The sequence below is a fragment of the Haliotis rubra genome, unplaced genomic scaffold, assembly GCF_003918875.1.
Source record: "Haliotis rubra isolate DU_JTF1 unplaced genomic scaffold, ASM391887v1 Scf826, whole genome shotgun sequence".
Taxonomy (NCBI): Eukaryota; Metazoa; Mollusca; class Gastropoda; order Lepetellida; family Haliotidae; genus Haliotis; species Haliotis rubra.
Window position 1 is genome coordinate 89,370 of NW_025767553.1, and position 21,796 is coordinate 111,165.

Here is a 21,796-nt window from a genome sequence, read left to right on the forward strand (position 1 = left end):
ACACCACTACTCATTGTAACTTGACTCCTGTGTACGACTGAAAGACAAGTGTCTGTGCAGTGAGACTGATCAATAAATGCTAGACCATGAATTTTGAAATAACATTGACTCCCAGACTCCTTTAATAAAATTCAAATTACATATTTTAAATAAAATAATATTATTTGATCTTTTCATAGTTAAATTGAGTTCATTTAGAAAGCCGAAACACATTCCCTTTTAATGAATAGGATGCATTAAGGTGAATGAGCAATGGGAGTTTTAATACTGGACCTTTTCTAAATCAGATCCCAAATGAAGGCCTTTTTCTAAATCAGACCTAGAATTTTCTAAATCAGACTCCGCGGCTGGCCTTTTCCCAATGAAGACCTTTTTCTAAATCAAAACCCAATGAAGACCTTTTCTAAATCAAAACCCAATGAAGACCTTTTCTTAATCAGACCCCGTGAAGGCCTTTTCTAAATCAGACCCCGTGAAGACCTTTTCCAAATCAGACCCAATGAAGACCTTTTCTTAATCAGACCCCATGAAGATCCCATGAAGACCTTTTCTAAATCAGATCCCCATGAAGACCTTTTCTAAATCAGACCCCGTGAAGGCCTTTTCTAAATCAGACCCCATGAAGACCTTTTCTAAATCAAAACCCAATGAAGACCTTTTCTAAATCAGACCCCGTGAAGGCCTTTTCTAAATCAGACCCAACGAGGACCTATTCCAGTCTGGACCCTGTGAAGACCTTTTCTACTTCTCACCACCTGAAAACCTATTCCACTCTGCACCCCTCCTCCATCTTCCCCCCTTCCCTCCCCCCAGGGTACAGGACTCACCATGAACAGCACAGCCGGAAGGGGGGTCATCTTCTGAACTTGCACCATGCTGAGAATCTGAGGCATGTGTCCCTCACGGCCACCCACGTAGAACAGCCTTCAATCAACAGGGAGAAGGTAATGTCATCCAAACCATTGTCAAGTCAGGCTACGTCTATACAAACTATACATTATTTCTGCAGATCAGTCTTACATAATTTGTCAACTGTAGTCATCTGAAGGTACCAAGGCATGCATTGAGTTACACTCAGCATTAGCTGTTTCTTCAAACAGTAAGCTTTTGTTGTTTGTTTGTCTAAAGCCGCACTCAGCAATATTCCAGCTATATGGCGGAGGTCTGTAAATAATCGAGTCTGGACCAGACAATCCAGTGATCAACAGCATGAGCACCGATCTGCACAATTGGGAACCGATGACATGTGTCAACCAAGTCAGCGAGCCTGACCACCCGATCCCGTTAGTCGCCTCTTACAACAAGCATGGGTTACTGAAGATAAATTCTACCCCGGATCTTCATGGGTCTCAAGCAGTAAGCAGTATTTATTCATATCACAGGCATTGGATAGTTTATGGTAATTTTTCAAATGAAGTTTAACTAGAATATCCATTGATATGCAGTAAACTTGGACAAAGTACTGTGACTAAGTGGATGAGAAAGCCACAATAACTCGGTGCACCTAGTGGCTGCAGGGGTTGTATGATCCCCAGGGAGTTGAGATTGATAATACAATGTGCCGCTGAGATTGACATCCAATGATCGAGGGAAGAAAATACCAGCACCTTGAGTATGAACTAGTTGCCTGGATATGTGCGCTATAGTAATATCCTATGATGATGATGATGATGATGATGATGATGATGATGATTCGTCATCAGGTATACTGACACGAAATCAACAAAGTCAACAAGCAGTATATCCATCAACTGCCTCTTAAGACCAGCACAGGACCATCTCCGTGGTGTAGTGGTTAGAGCGTCCGCCCGGAGAGCGAAAGGTCGCGGGTTCGATCCCCGACCGCGTCATACCAAAAGACATTAAAATATGGTACTTGTTGGTCCCTGCCTGGCGTTCGGCATTAATGGGTACAACAAGGACTGGTCGGCTCGGAGTCAGTATAATGTGTCTGAGTGGGGTATTCATGCTTCACTGCGCCGTGGTATCTCAGTGGGCTAGCACTATAAAACCAGCTTCAGTCTGGCCTAGTACAGGCAGCCGCACATACACATACACACGCATGCACGTCGTCATATGAGCGAAATATTCTCAAGCACGACGTAAAACCCAATTTCACCTCACCCACCTAAGACCAGCACAGAAAGGTGGGGGGATTTCAATATGGGATAGACTCAGTTGAGTGGTATTATTAACAATTTCTTACCTGGAGGTAGTGAAGAGGATACCATTGACGCCACCGAAGGTTGACAGCGACACAAATATTGGCATAATCCACCACATAAAGCCATACAGCCGCTTGGAAAACATCTGGAAGAAAAATCAAGAGTTACCTCCCTTGCATTATACAGTAAACATCTTTCACGCGGTTTCCAATAATGGCACTCGTGTATTTAGTACTTTTGTTTTCAGTATCTTGTATAAAAAGTTCTCAACTTTCTTCTTATTAGGTGAGACGAAACAAATTCTGTCTATTTCACTGATTTAAAGAAAGAAAAGGAGCCCTGAGAATTTCTTCATTTACCTGAAACTGTGGAATTTAGCCTTGCCACATATTCTAGACTTGCATGGGCTTTCTTGGATTTATCTGTTTCAGGGTCTGAATGACAGACTACAAAATTGAACTTTCTTTTGAAGAAATAAACCAATTTGGTGTGACATCCCAAACCAATAATGGATGCTTACCACAGCCACTGCAGCCCCGCCGACAATCTCCTCCCGCGACACGGTGGTGAAGTAGGCGACGTTGGTGAGTGTGTAGATGACGGTGACAAGGATGATGGAGATCCAGATGGCCTTGGGCAGGTTCCTGAAACACAATGTTGTCAAAATATTGGTGGCATTATGACTGTGGCTTAAATTGAAAAATCTGTTGCCATCGAACCCACGCTTTAGCCACTAGACGAACCCCACTGCCCCTGCCCCTACTCCATCATTTGAACCTAACACTGACGATCAAATATCAGAACATGTTCTTGATCCGAGTCGGTGCAAATAGCATCAAAATTGCTGAAGTGGCGTTAAGCAATGTTTACTGGCTTTATTCACTTGAGCAGAGAATAACGACATTCACTTTAAAAAACAACATTCAAAATTCAAATCCACAAAAGTTCAACTTCAAAAGATCATGTACATTTGAATTAAAGAACTCACTTGTAAGGATCTTTCAATTCCTCTATCACAAAGTTGAGGTAGTTCCTGAAACAAAGAGATAAAAATTATCTCCAAGAAAGTATCCTGTGAAAAATTCATGAAATTCTTTTGTATGTATGACTGAATTTACCTGAAACAGGATCGTTTAAACTAAGTTGTAACTAAAGCTTTTCTACATGGACGGCCACTTTAACACAAACTGACTTAGCTTAAACTGTGTTTACATCTGAAAAATGCAGAAAAATATGCTTTCACACTCAAAAGTCACATTCTTATCAAATATGCAGCTGCGACCTATCGGCGGTGTGTTTAAGCCTAGTATGGAAACAAGCCTCACCATCCGTTGTAGGCAAACAGACCCGAGTAGAACGCTAGTGATATTTTCCCAATATCTGGTTCTGTGTTTTCAAAGGGATTCTTGAAGCTGTCAAACTGACCTGAAAACACAACATGGCTTTCATCAATTACAGAATTAATATGCTGCCCTTTTTCAATAAAAAAATATCAGCAAGATTGCATTTTGTGTTCTGTGGAATGATAAAACTTTGTTAAAATTACAGCATTTTTTGTGACGTAAAGTCAAACGTTTACTTCTTTCATTGAATGCTGACTTAATTTCTTTCCCAGGCTTCAATGTAATGAAACGAAATCGTCCTGAGGCAACCTTAGGCAGTAACGTTGTTACACCAGACAAAAACAGGTTTCACCTGCTGCTCAACATAAAATTATTTTTAATGTTTCAGTTTGGGTATTGATTCTGTACAGCATCGTTAAAACAAAATTATTCTGCACCTCGGTCTCATTCAATCACTGTCCACGTTTTCATCAGAGTCACTGCTCTATGACAGTTCCTAATCATTCTGTTTCCAGCTGAAATCTGTGTTCTTTGAGCAACAAAATATTAACATGCAGTGGGTGCAAGATGGTATGAATATGAGCTTGCACAATGCAGTTTCTGGTTGCACGCAAATGCTACATAAACCCTATTTACTGAAATAAGTCACTCTACAAACATGATTCTATTCTAGTATATATTTTGATTGGTAAATCTGTTATTAAATAATCTTTGGAAACCATGGTGACACATACCTCTACCCAGTTGCACGAACCCAGTGATGACGATGAGTATTAACGCTAACACTTTCGCGTACGTAAACACGTCTTGGACTCGCGTTGCCCATTTCACGTCGTAGCAGTTGACGAAGGTCAGCACCACTGTAACAAAAACACAACAAATGAAGGTGATACAAAATAGGCGTTGCAGTTTTGTCGAAGATGCAGAAAAACAGTGTATCTCCTGACTCCGGTTGCTGAAATGGTGTCTCAAATCACAAAACTCGCTATAGACAAAATATACAACAGACCACACTACGTATGATATGTCACCTGTGGTCCTTTAAAAACGGTACACTTTGGAAGTCTCGAATGGAAAATATGTATATAGAACCCTCCATTGTAGACCCTTCATCTGGAGTATCTACAAAAGTGAGTGAGTGAGTTTAGTTTTACACCGCACTCAGCAATATTCCAGCTATATGGCGGCAGTCTGTAAATAATCAAGTCTGGACCAGACAATCCAATGATCAACAGAGTGAGCATACAAAATGGTTGTTTCTGATACAGACTTCTTCAATAATTGATATTTGTTTGAACCATAAAAAGGCATACAATATCCCATTATAACATAACCCCAGATGTTTGAGTACGAACAGCGGCATGGCAAAAAGTTACACATGGTCAGTCAATAATTCCACCTGAACAGCTGGATACAGAATAACATTCATAACAATGTTTCAAGGGTTAAACAAATATTTACAAGAAATACAAAACATTTGCTGCAACATGAGCACATAGATATGATACAACAGCTGTTGAACACAGCTGTCCGATGTATGGAAACATAAACACGACACATGGACGAAAATAATAGCAGCTTTATTTACTTTATTAACAATAAATCAATTCTTTTCAAATTATTTTCAAAATTAAATAAAAACATAACATTTTATCAACTAATTTGATCAGCTACTCTAGTATAGAATTATTAAACAAATAGTCCACAGCGGTTTACATGATGCAGAAATGTGCGTTCAGTATGTACAAATGTAGAGAATGGACACAGAAAAATAATTCGCTGCGTCCAGAAGAATGCACAATATTATTTATTGTACCCACAACACATCTGTGACTTTGCGCAGTTTTTGTTGTTTCTTTCAGAGCAGTTACGTGCATCATTTCATCCATCAGTCCACATGATCAATGATTCATTCCAGGCACTGAAGATGATATCAAAACATACAGTTCTCTAAACCGTTACTTCACAAGACCCTCGTATTGCGTGTAAGGATCCTATGGAAAAAGTTTACAGTCGTTTGACTAAAGAGTCGAAGCAAGAGAGAGAGGTGCAAGTCGCGAGAGAGGATAAGTTTAAAAATCTAATAATTGGGGGTCCCCAGGACTCCCACGTTTGTGAGTCGAGGTACAACCCTGGGTCCATATTGTCCTGTAAAAATACTAAGTGGGCTGGAGTTTAAGCTTCTGCCATGGCTCGTCAGCTTACAGTGGGAGGAACGGCTGAAGTGACGCATGTCTCAGACGTTTACCATTTCGGTAAAACCCAAAAACCTGGTCCTCCCTAGTGGTGAGAAACCAAAAACATAGTGCCCATGAAGGTCCGGGTCAGAATAAGCCCTCAGTAACCCATGTTTGTCAACTAACGTGATCGGGTGGTCAGGCTCGCTGGCTTGGTTGACACATATTATCATTTCCCAATTGTGCAGATCAATGCTCATGCTGTTGATCACTGGATTGTCTGGTCCAGACTCAATTATTTACAGACCGCCGCCATATAGCTGGAATATTGCTGAGTGCGGCGTAAAACTAAACTCACTCACTCACTCCAAAAAAACATAGCTGGGTGGTCTCAGGTAACAGCTTTTTGAAACATGGCTACATAGTCACAACACCAGTTAGTTTCTAAGGTGCAGACTGCTCTGAAAATGAACACAGAATTTCAATCATGAGTTATGTCTCATTCATAAAGATCCTGCGATTTGTCTGCATGTTTTTGCCGAAGATTCAATGAAAACGTCGCCCGAAGTCCACCCACGATGTTCTCATCACCGTGGTAACAACACGTAAAATGGCTTACATTCAGGTCAGACAGCGGGAAATAGTGTAATCCGGTACAATCCTCTGACCCTCTCATCAAAGACAGGCTGTATTGATTGAGATGCTCTTAATTGATTCACACATTCCAATCACATTAATGAATCGGAAATACAGAAAAGAACAGCCCCACGTCAATCGGAGTCTTTCAGGTCATTGAATTAAACCCCGCCATTACACAGAATTATTTAACAAATCGAACAGAAGAAAAGTATTCAGGCAGAAGGAACAAATCCATTTGTGAAATCTATCCCACCTGAGGGAATTTCATCGATTTGAAAAATTAAGTAACTAAAAATGGTGTGAAAAAGTGACCCGAAATGCGAAAATTTTAATATTCCCACGCATTATCATGTACAATGGGATGTTATGCAGTGCCGCTCATTATTTCCTTACATTAAAACTCTCAGAGGTTTACATCAACACTGGCCAGTGGAATAGTCCAGTGGTTAACACGTTCGCTCATCACGATAAAGGCCAGTTCGATTCCCCACATGGGCACAATGTGTGAAGCCCATTTCTGGTGACCCCACCGTGATATTGCTGGAATATTGCTACAAGTGGCGTAAAACCCAACTCACCCATTTATCCCATTACATCAACACTCCAAAACAATCAATCACTTTGTCTTGAATCAAAACAACAGATAAAGTACATCATATACTACAAAAATCAATGAAGTACCAAATAATATAACATTTCCGCTCATCTGAATCATAATGTTTCATAGCTGAAAAGTGATCTTGTCAGTACTCCTTCAAAATTCTCAGTACACCTCCACTTGCAATATGAGGTGTGTAAGTACACCTGCACCCCAAAATTATCTCGAAAACTAAATAAAAACTGCTGTACATCAATACGCAAGTTCCCAAATAATCACCGTTCATCTGAATCATTATGATTGATCTTCTACGTATCCACAAAACAAAACCACTGGCAGTACATCAATACGCCAAACTTCCAAACAAACCACTGTTGATCTAAATCAGGATACCATAAAATTATATCGAATATACCAATGAATCAAAACTTAAAGCCACGCCAAGTTTCAAACAATAACGTTTTCATCCAAATAAGTATGGCCAATCTATAATGTATTAGTAAATCCAAACTACAAACTCTACATGAAACGTCGAGTTTTGAAACAAGCATTGTTCAACTGAATCATTATCCAATTTTTGACCAGAATGACCTTGACCTCTGGAATGTCATCAAAGCAATTTGAAAGTCACCTTGGTTCGTCGACTCAAAAAACTGTCGCTAATCCCAATAACAATTAGCGGTTATTTTGAACCAGTCAACTACAAAATGACGAAGACATGTTTATCATTCCGTCAATACGTCTCTGAAGCGAGAATTACGCATATCAGGTCTTATTGATTAATGACGAGCTCTCCACTTGAAAACAGATCAGGGCCACAGATTTAATAACCCCCAGCACCCAAAGGTAGCACAGACGACAGAAGTGAAGGCAAGATCGATACCACTCTTTTATTGAATTAAAGCCAACATCTGGAGCTTGTAAGGCTGCCCCATTAATACACTGGCAGACGAGTGGGTATTTCAGTGAAGATACTAATTGAGGTTATATTTGGGTAGCAATTGATCCGTTGATTGCGGTTATTGTATGTTTATTTTGGCTTCAGAATACATATTCCAATGTGGCAACATTTCTTTGTTTACACTCAGGCTTTCTGTCATTTATTGTGCAAGTCAATTCAGTTGTCAATGTAACGTGGTATCAGGGAAGTAGTACTACCAGTGGGGCAGTGGTTAGGAAAACGTTACCATATACACAGGAAGTGAGACAAATCGGTTTACATTTCAAAGGTCTTCTCACTTATAAAAGATATAACCATGAATTATTAAAAATCATTATTGCCTAACAATGTTCTGAGACAACTAGATACAATTTAACTGACCATATTTATTCAGACTAATTAAATTGTGTAGGCAATAGCTTGAGCATGCACCATAAACCATCAACTATCTGTTTTCTGTTCAAGGTGAAGCCTGTCAGATAAACCTGAAGTTCAATATCCTGTTTAACAAGATCTATCGTGCCAACTGTAAAATGCTTGGCTAAATGTATTTGTGACCTATTTCTTCAGTTTCACAGTTAATTAAACTATTTCTTTATCAGAAAATGCTGAAAAAGTCTTTAATCCTCATTAACTGTGATTTATTTATCAACTGGTTCCCAGGAAGAAATGACATTTTCTTGGCCGACCTCCAAATGTCTGCCGAAAGGTCAACGCATGACCTGCCCAAATGTAACAGCCTTTCAAAACTATCAACAAGCACTTGACATCATGACACGAATGGGAGTGTAAAGTTAGCAAAACTGTACTGCAGCACAGACAGACACTGTTCAGCTACACCAGGAGGATTCTGGGTAAGAAATGATCCCAGCAGCCTTTGCTGGTCATGACGTGACTTCATGGATCAGCGGTCAGTGACTTGATTGGTTGCGTGTCATCATGCCCCAATGACATGGATCGGTGCTCACAATATCAATCACTGGATGGTCTAGTTAAGGTTTGATTATTTCCAAGCCGCTGTATAGTGAGGAAAATGTTGCTGAAAGTGGCATTAACAGATTAGAAAAAATATCTATCAAGAGCTGTTGTATTGTCAAGTACCTTTTCGTCAGAACGATTTAGTTACATCCGCATTAGCAACATCAGCATCAGCATCAGCAGCACTATCTACATCTACATCTGCACCTGCATGTGCATCTACATCTGCACATCCGCACATGCATCTCAGGGGTGGAATTAACTTTAAAATTGCTAGTGTACTCCGGAACAGTGGCACATGTAAAATCACTTGCCCTGATAATTTTTCCACTATACCGGCCGTTTTCTTGTTGATTTTTTTAAACAAACATAATTAACATTGGAAAGTAAAGTGGACACCGGTACAGTGTGATATACAAATTTGCTTGCCCGACAGAAAGAAACATTGGACTCGGACGTCGGGCAATCGGTTATTTCTACACCTGCATCTGCATCTGCATCTGCACCTGCATCTACATCTACATCAGATGGTACAATCAGGTGCACATTTAGCATCCATGATTGCATATGCATGGCTTTAAAAAATTCCCTCACAACTTGCATCCAATGATGGATGCCCCAATCTGGCACGTTGTGAGATCAAATTACCACAAGCCCAAACGAACAAGCGAGGGAGTATTGTTTGTCGCCACTTTTCAGATATAACCCAGCAACATGAAGGCAGGCGACACCAGAAATGGGCTTCACACATGTTACCAATGTGGGGTGGGGAATCGAACCTAGGCCTGTGTCTGCTGCATCGCCAGAAGACGCTACCCCAGCACCCATGAACAAAAGAGCATAACGTGATAACTAATGGTGCAAATCAAACCAGTAAACGTCCAAGGCCCTTGTCTATCACCTCATGTGTGCAAGTCAGAAAAACTGTTTGTGTCATGATATCATGACCATCATGCATGGTGATACCAGGAACAGTGAGTGAGTGAGTGAGTTTAGATTTAATCTGCCCTTAGCAATATTCCAGCTATATGGCGGCGGTCTGTAAATAATCAAGTCTGGACCTGACAATCCAGTGATCAACAGCATGAGCATCGATCTACGCAGTTGGGATATGATGACATGTATCAACCAAGTCAGCGAGATATGAGGAACAGAACAGCTCCACATGTTACTGTTAGTCTTGTCAAGAACATTTCTGGAACATGACAAAATTCCAGACGGCACACAAGCGATAAGACCCACAATCCACTGCACTGAACAATGCAAATCAAAAATAACCTGCAAGGCCCCTCCATCTCAGGAGATCCAGACGAGAGCTCGTCAAACCCTCATAACTGACTGCTTAATTGATTGCCACGCACACAAGAATCCCTGTTGGGGGGCTGGGACAACACTCAGATCGCCCTCGGATAATTATCAATCAACCCGAGCCTCCATGAGCCTCCATGAGCCTCCATGTAATCGTAAGACAATGGCCTTCATGAATCATATAAATATTTAAGGTCCTTTTTTGTGCGAATACATTCAGCATCTGATATGGAAATATCTTGTAAGATTTCATGGCAAGTTACCATGTCTATTAACACGTCTCACAATGGGCAAGTAACATGGACAAGTGCAGTCTTGCGGACTTGACTGATGCCTGTCATTGCATCTCAATCGATGGAGAAGTGCTCATGATGTCAATCATTGTATTGTCTGGTCCAGATTCAATAATTTACAGACCACCCCGAAAAACAACAGACAAAACAACGCACAAAATATATTTCATTGACATTCTATAAGTTGTTGAGAAGATATTGAAACATACAATTCTATGGTTGAGTTTTTATACATAAAAACGTAAACTGTGTTATAAACAAACAAACAAACAGTTCTTATAAAATATTGGTCCTCACACGATGATCATAATTCCACCTCAGATGACCCGCAGTTTTAAAGATCCAGTTTTAACCTGAGGGTTTTCATTCGGAATTGGCTATACAAATATTTCTAAATTTCATGTGGATACAGCAGTATACAAAAATAAAATTGAAAAAAAAAATAACTTCACAATAAAAAATGACTCCAGATTTGAATGCAAAATGGCAACTCCAGCGGCAACACTTTGTGACCTTTACCGACCTCTGACCTTGATGCAGCATCAGCTACCAATTGAAGGTCAAACAATTTAAATCATTGATAAGGACCAGGTCACCGATGCTGCTCCATGTTTACAGAACAACCCAAGTATTCCCAGTGAGAATTGGCTTAGATTCAGCTTTTTGCCCACCTCTATTCATTTTGAGGAATTTTGATCTAAGAATATAGGACACAAATAATTCTTTGATTGTCATTTGAGTTTAAATGCAATGAAGTCAGAAATGACAGATTTTTACATAAAAAATATCCACATCTGCCTTCAATATTTCTTAATCAAAATAACCTATGTTCTTTTTAAAAATACAGAAATTAGACATGCTGTTCTGAAAACATGAAATTTGGAAGCCTCATTCTTAGACAATTACTTGACAAGAACATCTGGCTTCCATACATTTTCAGCTATTTTTACAAATTTAAATTTGCAACTGAATGTAACCTACGATGGTTACCATGGTTACCTATGGAGTTCAAGCCTGTAACCAAACCAATGATCAATAGAATGAGCATTCAACCTTGACACTACATACATGTATTAGTGTCGGAGAAACATGTTTATGTGGCATATGATCATTGATTTCTTTGTGACGTATTGTAGCTCTAAAAGCCTCGCTCCCCGTCAGTTTGTTATGGCAACTAGTAACTAAAGAAGCTAAGTGCCTTATACTGTAGTCTATTTCCGCAAACACACCGATTTCTGTTGCCGTGGCAACTGGAGGTTCCGTGAGGCAACAGATCTGATATATTAATATTGAAACATGTATACATCCGTCAAACTGAACATTAGAGAGATATTCTTGTGTCCGGTGTCGAACATAAGCATAATCTTACTCACGAGGTGCCAGACAATTCTTGGTTTATACAAACATGTTTTCTACATTTTTGTTGGTGTGAAACAATACACTGTTGCCCCACAAACTTTCAGCCAATGATACATTATACTTTGTGTTCTACATCAGCAAGTCAAAACACTTGCTAAAATACTTGTTTAAATCCACTCCCCATCCCATCCCATATTCAGTCAAATATTTCAAAATCAACTGTAATTAGCATTTAAAGCTAAAAAAGCTGTCAAACAGGAATCAGCAGATAGCTTTCTTAGCAACGAGCCTTGAGGTATTAAGTCAAGCAGTTTCCACACAAGCTAAAATTTGACATTTTTGTATAACGCATGCAAGATCAAATTTATTGAGTATCTACAAAAATTCAAGCGTAGGTGTACGCAATAGACTTTAAAGGAATTGAGTTTTCACATAAATATTTGCGTAGTTTACACAGATACGCAGCTTATCTGTACCTCTGCAGTTTCCACACATTGTTTATGTGTATCGTGACCTCTGTATCTTCATACTGATCTTGCTTTTTGTCACACACACCCCAGTCTTGCCAACCTTTCAAAAATATATCTAGATAGCCCTATTGTATTTTCTACCATCCATTTCAAACTTCCAAATTGCTCCTGCTGTTGATCACTGGATTGTCTGGTCCAGACTTGATTATTTACAGACTGTCGCTATATAGCTGGAATATTGCCAAGTGCAGCGTAAAACTAAACAAACTCACTCACTCACTCAAAAGCACAACATCTGTAGGATACAATGACAATAATTTCAGAATCATAACAAATCGCTACAAAAGTGCATGTGTTTAAGAATCGCAATCAAAAAGTGTTGATACCTGTTTTTATGAGAACATTGAGCAACTCCTTCTCCATCGGCGACACCATCACAAACACATGCAAAGGCTCGTCAATTGTTCACCAACACCAGAATCATAAACACTGGCCATATTTCCATACACATCTTTAAACACCAAATAATAAACACTTTCCCTATTTTCATAAACAAGACCATAAACCCATTAACCCATGTACCATACAATACCATTTCGCCAAGTTTTAAGTCAACGCTTCCATGATGGTATGTTTGTGTTCAACAAGAGCAATTATCACTTCATTCCCACCTGCTTACACTGAAGTCTTTAGAGACAGTGTTCACTAATGGCATTGCGGATGGATCTGACAGATTCCAGTATTGGAAAAGTTTCACATACCGTCCATGCACAGTAGCGAAAACCCAACTATTGATATTGTCTCAAATATCAAAAAACGTCAGTATTGGCTAAAATAAGCATCTCTCATTTTAACTTTGATTTTTTCAAGTCAACGGACTGTCGGATCTGAGGCTCTGGCTACAAATTACATCCCAACTTTTCTGCTTCTCAATGCATGGATATTAATTATAATGTTTTCTTCATGAAGTCAATTATAAATAAATATGATAAATAAGATAAATAAATAAATAAATAAATAAATAAATAAATAAATAAATAAATAAATAAATAAATAAATAAATAAATAAATAAATAAATAAATAAATAAATAAATAAATAAATAAATAAATAAATAAATAAATAAATAAACAAACAAACAAACAAACAAACACATTTGCGTGTAATTGTTAGTTGTAGGTGGCCAGTGGACAATCCAGTGAGGCAATAATTGAGCAGGTGATGGAATCTACTCCCTGCATCTGTCAGTATTATAGCTGCATCAACTCCATCTGGTAACTATGACAACAAAGTCAAGTACCCTGACCACCAGAATCAATTCATTCACTTCTTGTGACAAGCAATATGATGCTGGCACCAATTTAAAATTCTAATACACCATCATAAAATAACACTCGTTTATACAATATAACATTTAGCAGATTCAGCCTTTTACTGGCAGGCACTTTCAGCTCCAACAAGTCTCTTCCGGGCATACATTCTGATTTGCATCACCTGTAGACTAACTGGAGCTGAAACCTTCAAGCATATTGTTTTTATTATCTCATTGTGCAATAATTTCAGAATCGTAAGAAATTGCTGCAAAAAGCTGAGTCCAGTGCATGTGTTTAACACACAAATAACACACATTTATACAACATAACATTGGGACTTTCATGCTAATTGTTTTTATTATCTGATATTATGTAGACGAGGGTCTGACTTCAGGCAACACGCTGTCTTTAACGAGTACTGATAACATCTTGCACATGACGCTTTTACACCCCACATCTCAAACCAGGGCCGAGGCCGATCCAGAAGCAGTCATCGAGAATATAAACAGGATACTTAGGATGCAGTATTCATGCAAAGTTTCCACGCACTATTAAGCATCTCACGTAGGACAGTGTGCGAAATTCCTGCTGGTCCTGTGGTCCCTGGCTAGTAAAACTTCATCAGGACCACTAAATGATCAGTTTGCAGTGGTCAAAGTGGCCAGAGAATTTTGTATTGATAGTTAAGTAAATCTACGAATGTTATTTTGGACCAGTGAAGTATAGACAAGATCACTAATTATTGTCCACTCACTGGTCCTGTGGTCTAGTGGGAAATTTTTAAAGGTTTCTTTCCCTGTTGGGCTGACTGAGTTTGGTTTTACGCCGCTTTTAGCAATATTCCAGCAACATCACAGCAGGGGACACCAGAAATGGGCTTCACACATCCCTGTTAGGATATCATCTTGTACAGGCATCATCAGCCTTCACCTGAAGTAAACAGGTCTCAGGTCGACCTGCGACATCCACAAGCTCTGATACTGACTACACCACTGTGCTAGATACATGTTACACCTGAGGCCACTGAATACAGTAAGAAAGACTTGTCGTGTATTCTTATCTTTAAGCAGTTGACACAGAAATATTTAAAGCACTTCAAATACTGCACAATAATGCTGACTGTTATGCTTAAGACCACCTGCTACTTTGGAATATTTTTAAAATTCACAGCAACGTCTACATTTTTTAACATTTTCAAAATATAATATAGAAATACATTTAGCGTACAATAAAAAGCCTTGACATAAATTCCTTCCACTACATCCACGAGCAACGAGCAGCAAGAAGCTTTTGTCAACCCCTTTTTTATTTTCAAGAGCTGCATTACTGCATGACTGACTTTTGTTCGGTCATGTCTCATGGGAGAAATATCGCCTACATGTGTAAACTATACTTTCTGAAGCAGACAATCGTGACCAGCATGGTCATATGTTACTTCTCAACATTCCAGGGGTTTAAACTTGCAGTAAGCAGCATGCATACATGACATTACCCTGGCAGGTATAACATGACATTACCCTGGCAGGTATAACATGACATTACCCTGGCAGGTATAACATGACGTTACCCTGGCAGGTTACCCTGTCAGGTATAACATGACATTACCCTGTCAGGTATAACATGACGTTACCCTGTCAGGTATAACATGACATTACCCTGGCAGGTATAACATGACATTACCCTGTCAGGTATAACATGACATTACCCTGTCAGGTATAACATGACATTACCCTGTCAGGTATAACATGACGTTACCCTGGCAGGTATAACATGACGTTACCCTGTCAGGTATAACATGACGTTACCCTGGCAGGTATAACATGACATTACCCTGTCAGGTATAACATGACGTTACCCTGCAGGTATAACATGACGTTACCCTGTCAGGTATAACATGACATTACCCTGGCAGGTATAACATGACATTACCCTGTCAGATATAACAGGACATTACCCTGGCAGGTATAACAGGACATTACCCTGGTAGGTATAACATGACGTTACCCTTGTAGGTATAACATGACATTACCCTGGCAGGTATAACATGACATTACCCTGTCAGGTATAACAGGACATTACCCTGGTAGGTATAACATGACGTTACCCTGTCAGGTATAACATGACGTTACCCTGTAGGTATAACATGACATTACCCTGTCAGGTATAACATGACATTACCCTGCAGGTATAACATGACGTTACCCTGTCAGGTATAACATGACGTTACCCTGACATTACCCTGTCAGGTATAACATGATGTTACCCTGGTAGGTATAACATGACGTTACCCTGTCAGGTATAACATGACATTACCCTGTCAGGTATAACATGACATTACCCTGCAGGTATTCCAGTACCACTGACGATCCGGGTCAGAACGGGATGGGGTGGTCAGACTCGCTGATTTGATTGACACATGTCATCGTAGCCCAACTGCGCATATCAATGCTCATGATGTTGATCACTGGATTATCTGGTCCAGACTCGATTATTTACCGACTACGAGTCATACAGCTGGAATATCGCTGAGTGTGCCATTAAACAACAGACAGCAAACGTATTCCAGATGAGGCATATACCCGAACAACTTATTCTTTCAGAAAGGGGCAATCAAAAGGATCACGCCAGGTGTTGACGACTTCGATGTTTGTGTCACCGTCGTGCTGGTGGTATGTAGCATTGCTCATGCTTTCAGCAACTGGTTTGCTGATTCTCAATTTTTTTCACCTGCTGCCATTTCGCTGAGTAATGCTGAAAGGGGCTTCAAACTGGGCAATTTATCTAAAATATCTAAATATATATTATGTAAAATATTCCCAGCCACAAATTGAACACTGGGCAAGGTAACACCACAAGTTGACAACATACAGCTTACACAAGTAGCTAAGTTCCTGTCAGGAAACTAGGACAATGCCCTGCTGGCTTGACACCGATTTGGAGCAGACGACTTGTCAACTACTTCAAAGGGAGATAACCGCTGAAAGCATCTGATGACATATCTTCAGAATGAACAAGAGAATGATGTTTGAGGCAGAACTTGGCAGAATAACAAGAGGAGGAAGTGTGCTTTTTTGTTGCTTGAAGCAATATTCTCATCAGACATGTCCACAAATAAGATAAATCACCCAGGGCTCCCAGGAAAGATGAGGTCAGTATCCCATAATTCCTGCCCAATCTAAAGCAAATGTCAATAAATTTTCGCAAATCTGGAATAAGATACAGACAATTGCAGCTAATGAAATGCTGTTGAAGACAATCTGTATTTCACTGATAACTGGTCGAAATTTGAGCAAGAGACTTTGATGCTGATCTCAACATTATCCCCTTCACAGTGTTACAAGTCAATGGTAAAATATGTCTGAATTTAGGATAACTTCAAACAAAATCTCAGTTACGAACAAAATAATGACTTTCCAAAGGTTACTGGTTTTAAATCTAAGATAAATACCCTTCACTGGGGCGACTTGGCTTATTTCATGCGATTGTGTCCCCTTGCATGGATATGATCCTCATACCTTCCCTTCCCGTGAAGATCCGGGTTAGAATTGATCTTCAGCAACCCATGCTTGTCATAAGAGGCGACTAACGGGATCGGGTGGTCAGACTCACTGACTAGGTTGACACATGTCATCGGCTCCCAATTGCGCAGATCGATGCTCATATTGTTGATCACTGGATTGTCTGATCCAGACTCGATTATTACAGAATGCTGCCATATAGCTGGAATATTGCTGAGTGTTGCGTAAAACTAAACTCACTCACTCATACCTTCACTCACTGGTTTGATACAGTTTAATTACCAACTGACTGCTCACCTTAATGTATTTTACACTCTCAATTCTGCGATGTAAGGTGTAAAATGAGGGCTTGCTTCACACAACCTGGTGTTGACAACATGACATTAATAATATGTTCAACTTTCGAGAAGACAAGGTCACCTGTGACCACATTGTCAGCAAAGGAAGTTGGATGGGAGTGCTCTCCCCTTAGACAATACAGTCTGACTGACTGACTGACTAAGTTTGGTTTTACAAGGCTTTTAGCAATAATCGAGCAACATCCCGGCAGGGGACACCAGAAATGGGCTTCACACAATGTTCCCATGTGGGGATTCGAACCCGGGTCTTCCGCATTACGAGCCAACGCTTTAACCACAAGGCTACCCCACCGCCCCACTGGCTGACTACAGTGGTTGCCATGCTGCAGAGAACCTGCATATCTGACTCCCCAAAACATGTCCATGACTCCCTCTCATGACTCGAAAAGTTTTATGCATGGATGCCGAAAACCTGCTTATTTGACTCCCCAAAACATGTCCATGACTCCCTCTCATGACACCAGTGTGTCATGATGACTCCTGGATTTTATGCCTAGAGCAAACACAGTGACTACTATTCACATTCCATATAATAAGCAATGAGATTCTACTGAAGTTATACCCGTCAGTCTGTAGATTATTGTGCTCTTGGAATTCAGGTTTATGACAAGGACTATTGCAAGATGACTTTGCAAGAACCAGATTATGGGTGAAAATATGTACCAAAAAACAATGAAAAAAAAAATGGTTTAAAGCCAAGTAAGTCATCATCTGGGTCAAATCCCAGTGACCCACATAGATAAGCATGGAAGACCAGGTCACAGCGACCCACAAAGATAAGCATGCTAGATCAGGTTACAGCGACCCACAAAATCTTACATCTTAGGTCAGGTCACAGTGACCCACAAAGAGGAGCATGTAATAGGCCTGGTTTGCTTCATTCGGTTTGTAGAATCTGTTTCTGTCTAACTCCACACTCAGCTATATTCCAGCTATATGGCTACAATTTGTTAATAGATTGCCAGTATAATTAATTGCCAATTACGCAAAAGTCACGTCCTAAAATGGTGATATAACTAAACATGTCATGAGTATACTCACTAGGGGCAGAACAGTGTCACCTACTGGCCCAAACTGTGTATATCTATCCTAAAGATAACCTATTTTGAAGTAAGACACCAGTTTTGATTTGAACAAACCTATTTTGAAGTAAGACACCAGTTTTGATTTGAACATAGTGAAAGCGAAACCTTGACAAGGTAATGTCCAATTGATTAATTTAAGTCAGTTTTCTGAAGTTTACCTCTTGTATTTCAAAACTAAACCTAATCATGATAATATAGGGACAGTTTTTTAATATAATATTCTCTTGAAATCTAAAAAGGTAATATAGTGACATGTTTATCCTTCAAACATATACAAAACTGGTTCTCATGTCAAGAGGATAATTCAAACGGAAGGAGATCTCACATCCCTATCAAACATTATTGAGTATTACATATAATGAATGGTTTTGCCGGTCTCCTGGGTAAGAATGTCTGAAGTGGTCATGTGATAACGCCATATGTGCAATGAGTTGACTATTAGTTTCTGAACATACATAATTTTGACAGTAACAAATAAACCCATATAAATTCGAAAAGGAGTCCCATTGAGTTGGGAAATTCAGGAAATGAATCAGAGGATATCTAGACTTGCTTCATTTAGGACTGACTGACTGACTGAGTTTAGTTTTACGCCGCTTTTAGCAATATTCCAGCAATATCACGGCGGGGGACACCAGAAATGGGCGTAACGCATTGTGCCCATGTGGGGAATCGAACCCGGGTCTTCGGCGTGACGAGCCAACGCTTTAACCATTAGGCTACCCCACCGCCCCGCTTCATTTAGGAAAGTTTAGTATTGCAGGGAGGGTTGGCTGGAAGGGAAAATAATGTGGTTCTGGGGCTGGGATAGACTAACAACTAGTCTCTGAAATGAACATATTTTACTGAAAAAAAGTTCATAGTAATAAAAAAATATATATAATGAAAAGAAGCCCTGAGACTTTCTTCATTTTCCTGAAGCTGAGGAAATCTAGACTTGCCACATTTTCTAGATTTGTGTGGAGGGTTGGCTGGCAGGGAAAATAATGTGTTTCAGCAGTGTATGAAATAAGCCGAATGTCCAGCCAGACATCAGGGCCGGTAACTTCAAAATGTTACCAGTCCAAAATGGATTTATCCTGACCAAATATGGTGAATTTATGTATGGAACATCTAAAAAATTTACCAGACCATTGGACTGGCTAGCTGTAAATTTAGACCGTCCATCAGAAATCTAGACTGTCAAGGGCGGTTGGATGGGACTTATTTCATACACTGGTTTCAGTTACTGTGAGACAGACTAGATAAACATGGCTGCTGGGATGTTTTCTAACGGCAATCCTTACAATGGAATCGGTAACACAAGTCAAGCATCCTTTAGAGGATGTGACAGACGCAGTAACAGAGACGTACCATCAGCCAAAATATACACAAGTTTAACACCCATGACCAAAAGCCATAAACAAGGCAGCCATTACAACCTGAACATCAACTTCAGGCTTATCTGGACCAGAGTAGCTGACACGCAGACAAAAGGTTACATACTCCCTTAAACTGGTTGGATGGCTACAGCATTTTAAACTGCTGATGAGAACACAACTCAATGACATCCCAGTGCCACCTGACTGATGAAGACAGATGTCAAGGTCAGCGAGGACGACCTCCGAGCTGATGGACAAATTGGAGCTTGAAATTAGCCAGCCTTTACTGTATGTTAATACTTTAGGTCATGAACCTGTCATTCAATACTGGAACTTGGTGACACATGATCTTGTGTTCATGGTCATGGGCCTCCGCACTGGCTGTGAGGGGAAAAAACAGGCAGCCATGTTGTAGGTCTGCAGTGAATCCACCATGAGACAAATATGATACATATGATGTATGTTGGGTAATAAATAGTATATTGAGTAACGAACACAATAACAAGTGAGCCGTTGATTATTATTCAACATATTCAGTGAAACAATAACAAAATACTTATGTGGCATGTTTGGACCATGTTGACGGTGTTAATTTGTCAACACAATGACCACTGACCATACTAGTGTGACATTATTAATATAAAGAGTGCTGGCTCCTTTCCTGCCTGGCTTGGATATATTTCATTTTTTATGTCTCATTTTAGTAAATAACACCAAATTTATGTAAAAACACTTCTTTTTTTTAAATTCACAAATAATCTATTCTAGAGATCACGAATAACAAACTGAATTCATGTGATATGCTCTTTAATTCAATGTTGAAAATGCTATCCTACCAAGTTTGGCATTCACTTACAACTCATCTTTGTTACTGGTTTACGTTTAATTTATACTTTTCCTAACAAATAAAATCTACTTGATTTCTTTTAAAATAATTCTTACATAAAATATAGTTCAAACCTTCATAACAAAACTAAAATACTTTTTTGCATTATAAACAAATACTGATATTTGACTGCTAATTTTCGAAAATCAATAAATAAACCGTTAACAAAACTTCAAACATGTTTGTGATCATGTGGGTTCAAATTTATTTCCTAGCCATGCTGTAATAAACCAATGTATTTTTACACGAAATAACCAAGCCACAGATTATGTTATTTTCATTTTAAACCAACCCATAAAACAAAATCAGATTTTTTGTCAATGCAAAGAAGGTCTTACAGGTCCCGATTAGCACAAATAAAGAAAGGGTCCCTTGCAAGAGATATTTAAGTAACTGATCCACATGAAGGTAACATATTATCATTCATACAATTTCCTTCTGAAAATAATCGAAGTTATAGGACATATCGCTGTTCAAACCAGGCACTTACGAAAACGCAAACGCGTAAGAATACACAAACCGCGTGAACCGCCCCTTTCATGATATAGTGCCAAATGACCCCCAGCTACGGCCGGTTGTTTACTTACGAACAATTCGGGAAAACACTGACTGTCATACCATTCAGAGAACGTTAAGTAATAGTTTGTCAGCACTATAACACATCACTCATAAGTCATGTTCAGAACATACTAAAAGTAGTTCCTGTTTGGTGATCTAATTTGCATATCTATCAAACGCATCGACGACTCTATCATGTGATAAGATTCTGCGATAAAATCGTGAGAGATAAAATATACCGTCGTAATACACCTGGGCCCCGTTCCTCAAAGCGATCGTAGCGCTACGACAGTCGTAAGTCTATGTTAAAGTATGGGAGTTACGATCACCTTAGCGCTACGATCGCTTTGAGGAACGGGGCCCTGGTCGACTGACTGTTGCCGATGTGACGTTAAATATTAACTCACTGTATAAAGACATCTCACCACCACCGTCCGTCCTGCACAC

The 21,796-nt window shown here is 39.5% G+C and overlaps 1 protein-coding gene across 2 annotated transcripts in view; it reads right to left on the reverse strand.

Moving 5' to 3' along the window:
- LOC124262194 (large neutral amino acids transporter small subunit 2-like) overlaps positions 1-21,796 on the reverse strand; it is a 46,860-nt gene that overhangs the window by 9,200 nt on the left and 15,864 nt on the right. For both annotated transcript variants that reach the window (XM_046696649.1, XM_046696650.1), the window contains exons 2-7: positions 4,243-4,368; positions 3,491-3,590; positions 3,154-3,198; positions 2,686-2,809; positions 2,207-2,310; positions 828-924 (exon numbers count right to left, since the gene is read on the reverse strand). In XM_046696649.1, coding sequence (XP_046552605.1) covers positions 828-924; positions 2,207-2,310; positions 2,686-2,809; positions 3,154-3,198; positions 3,491-3,590; positions 4,243-4,368 — 596 coding nt within the window. The remainder of the gene's footprint in view (positions 1-827; positions 925-2,206; positions 2,311-2,685; positions 2,810-3,153; positions 3,199-3,490; positions 3,591-4,242; positions 4,369-21,796) is intronic.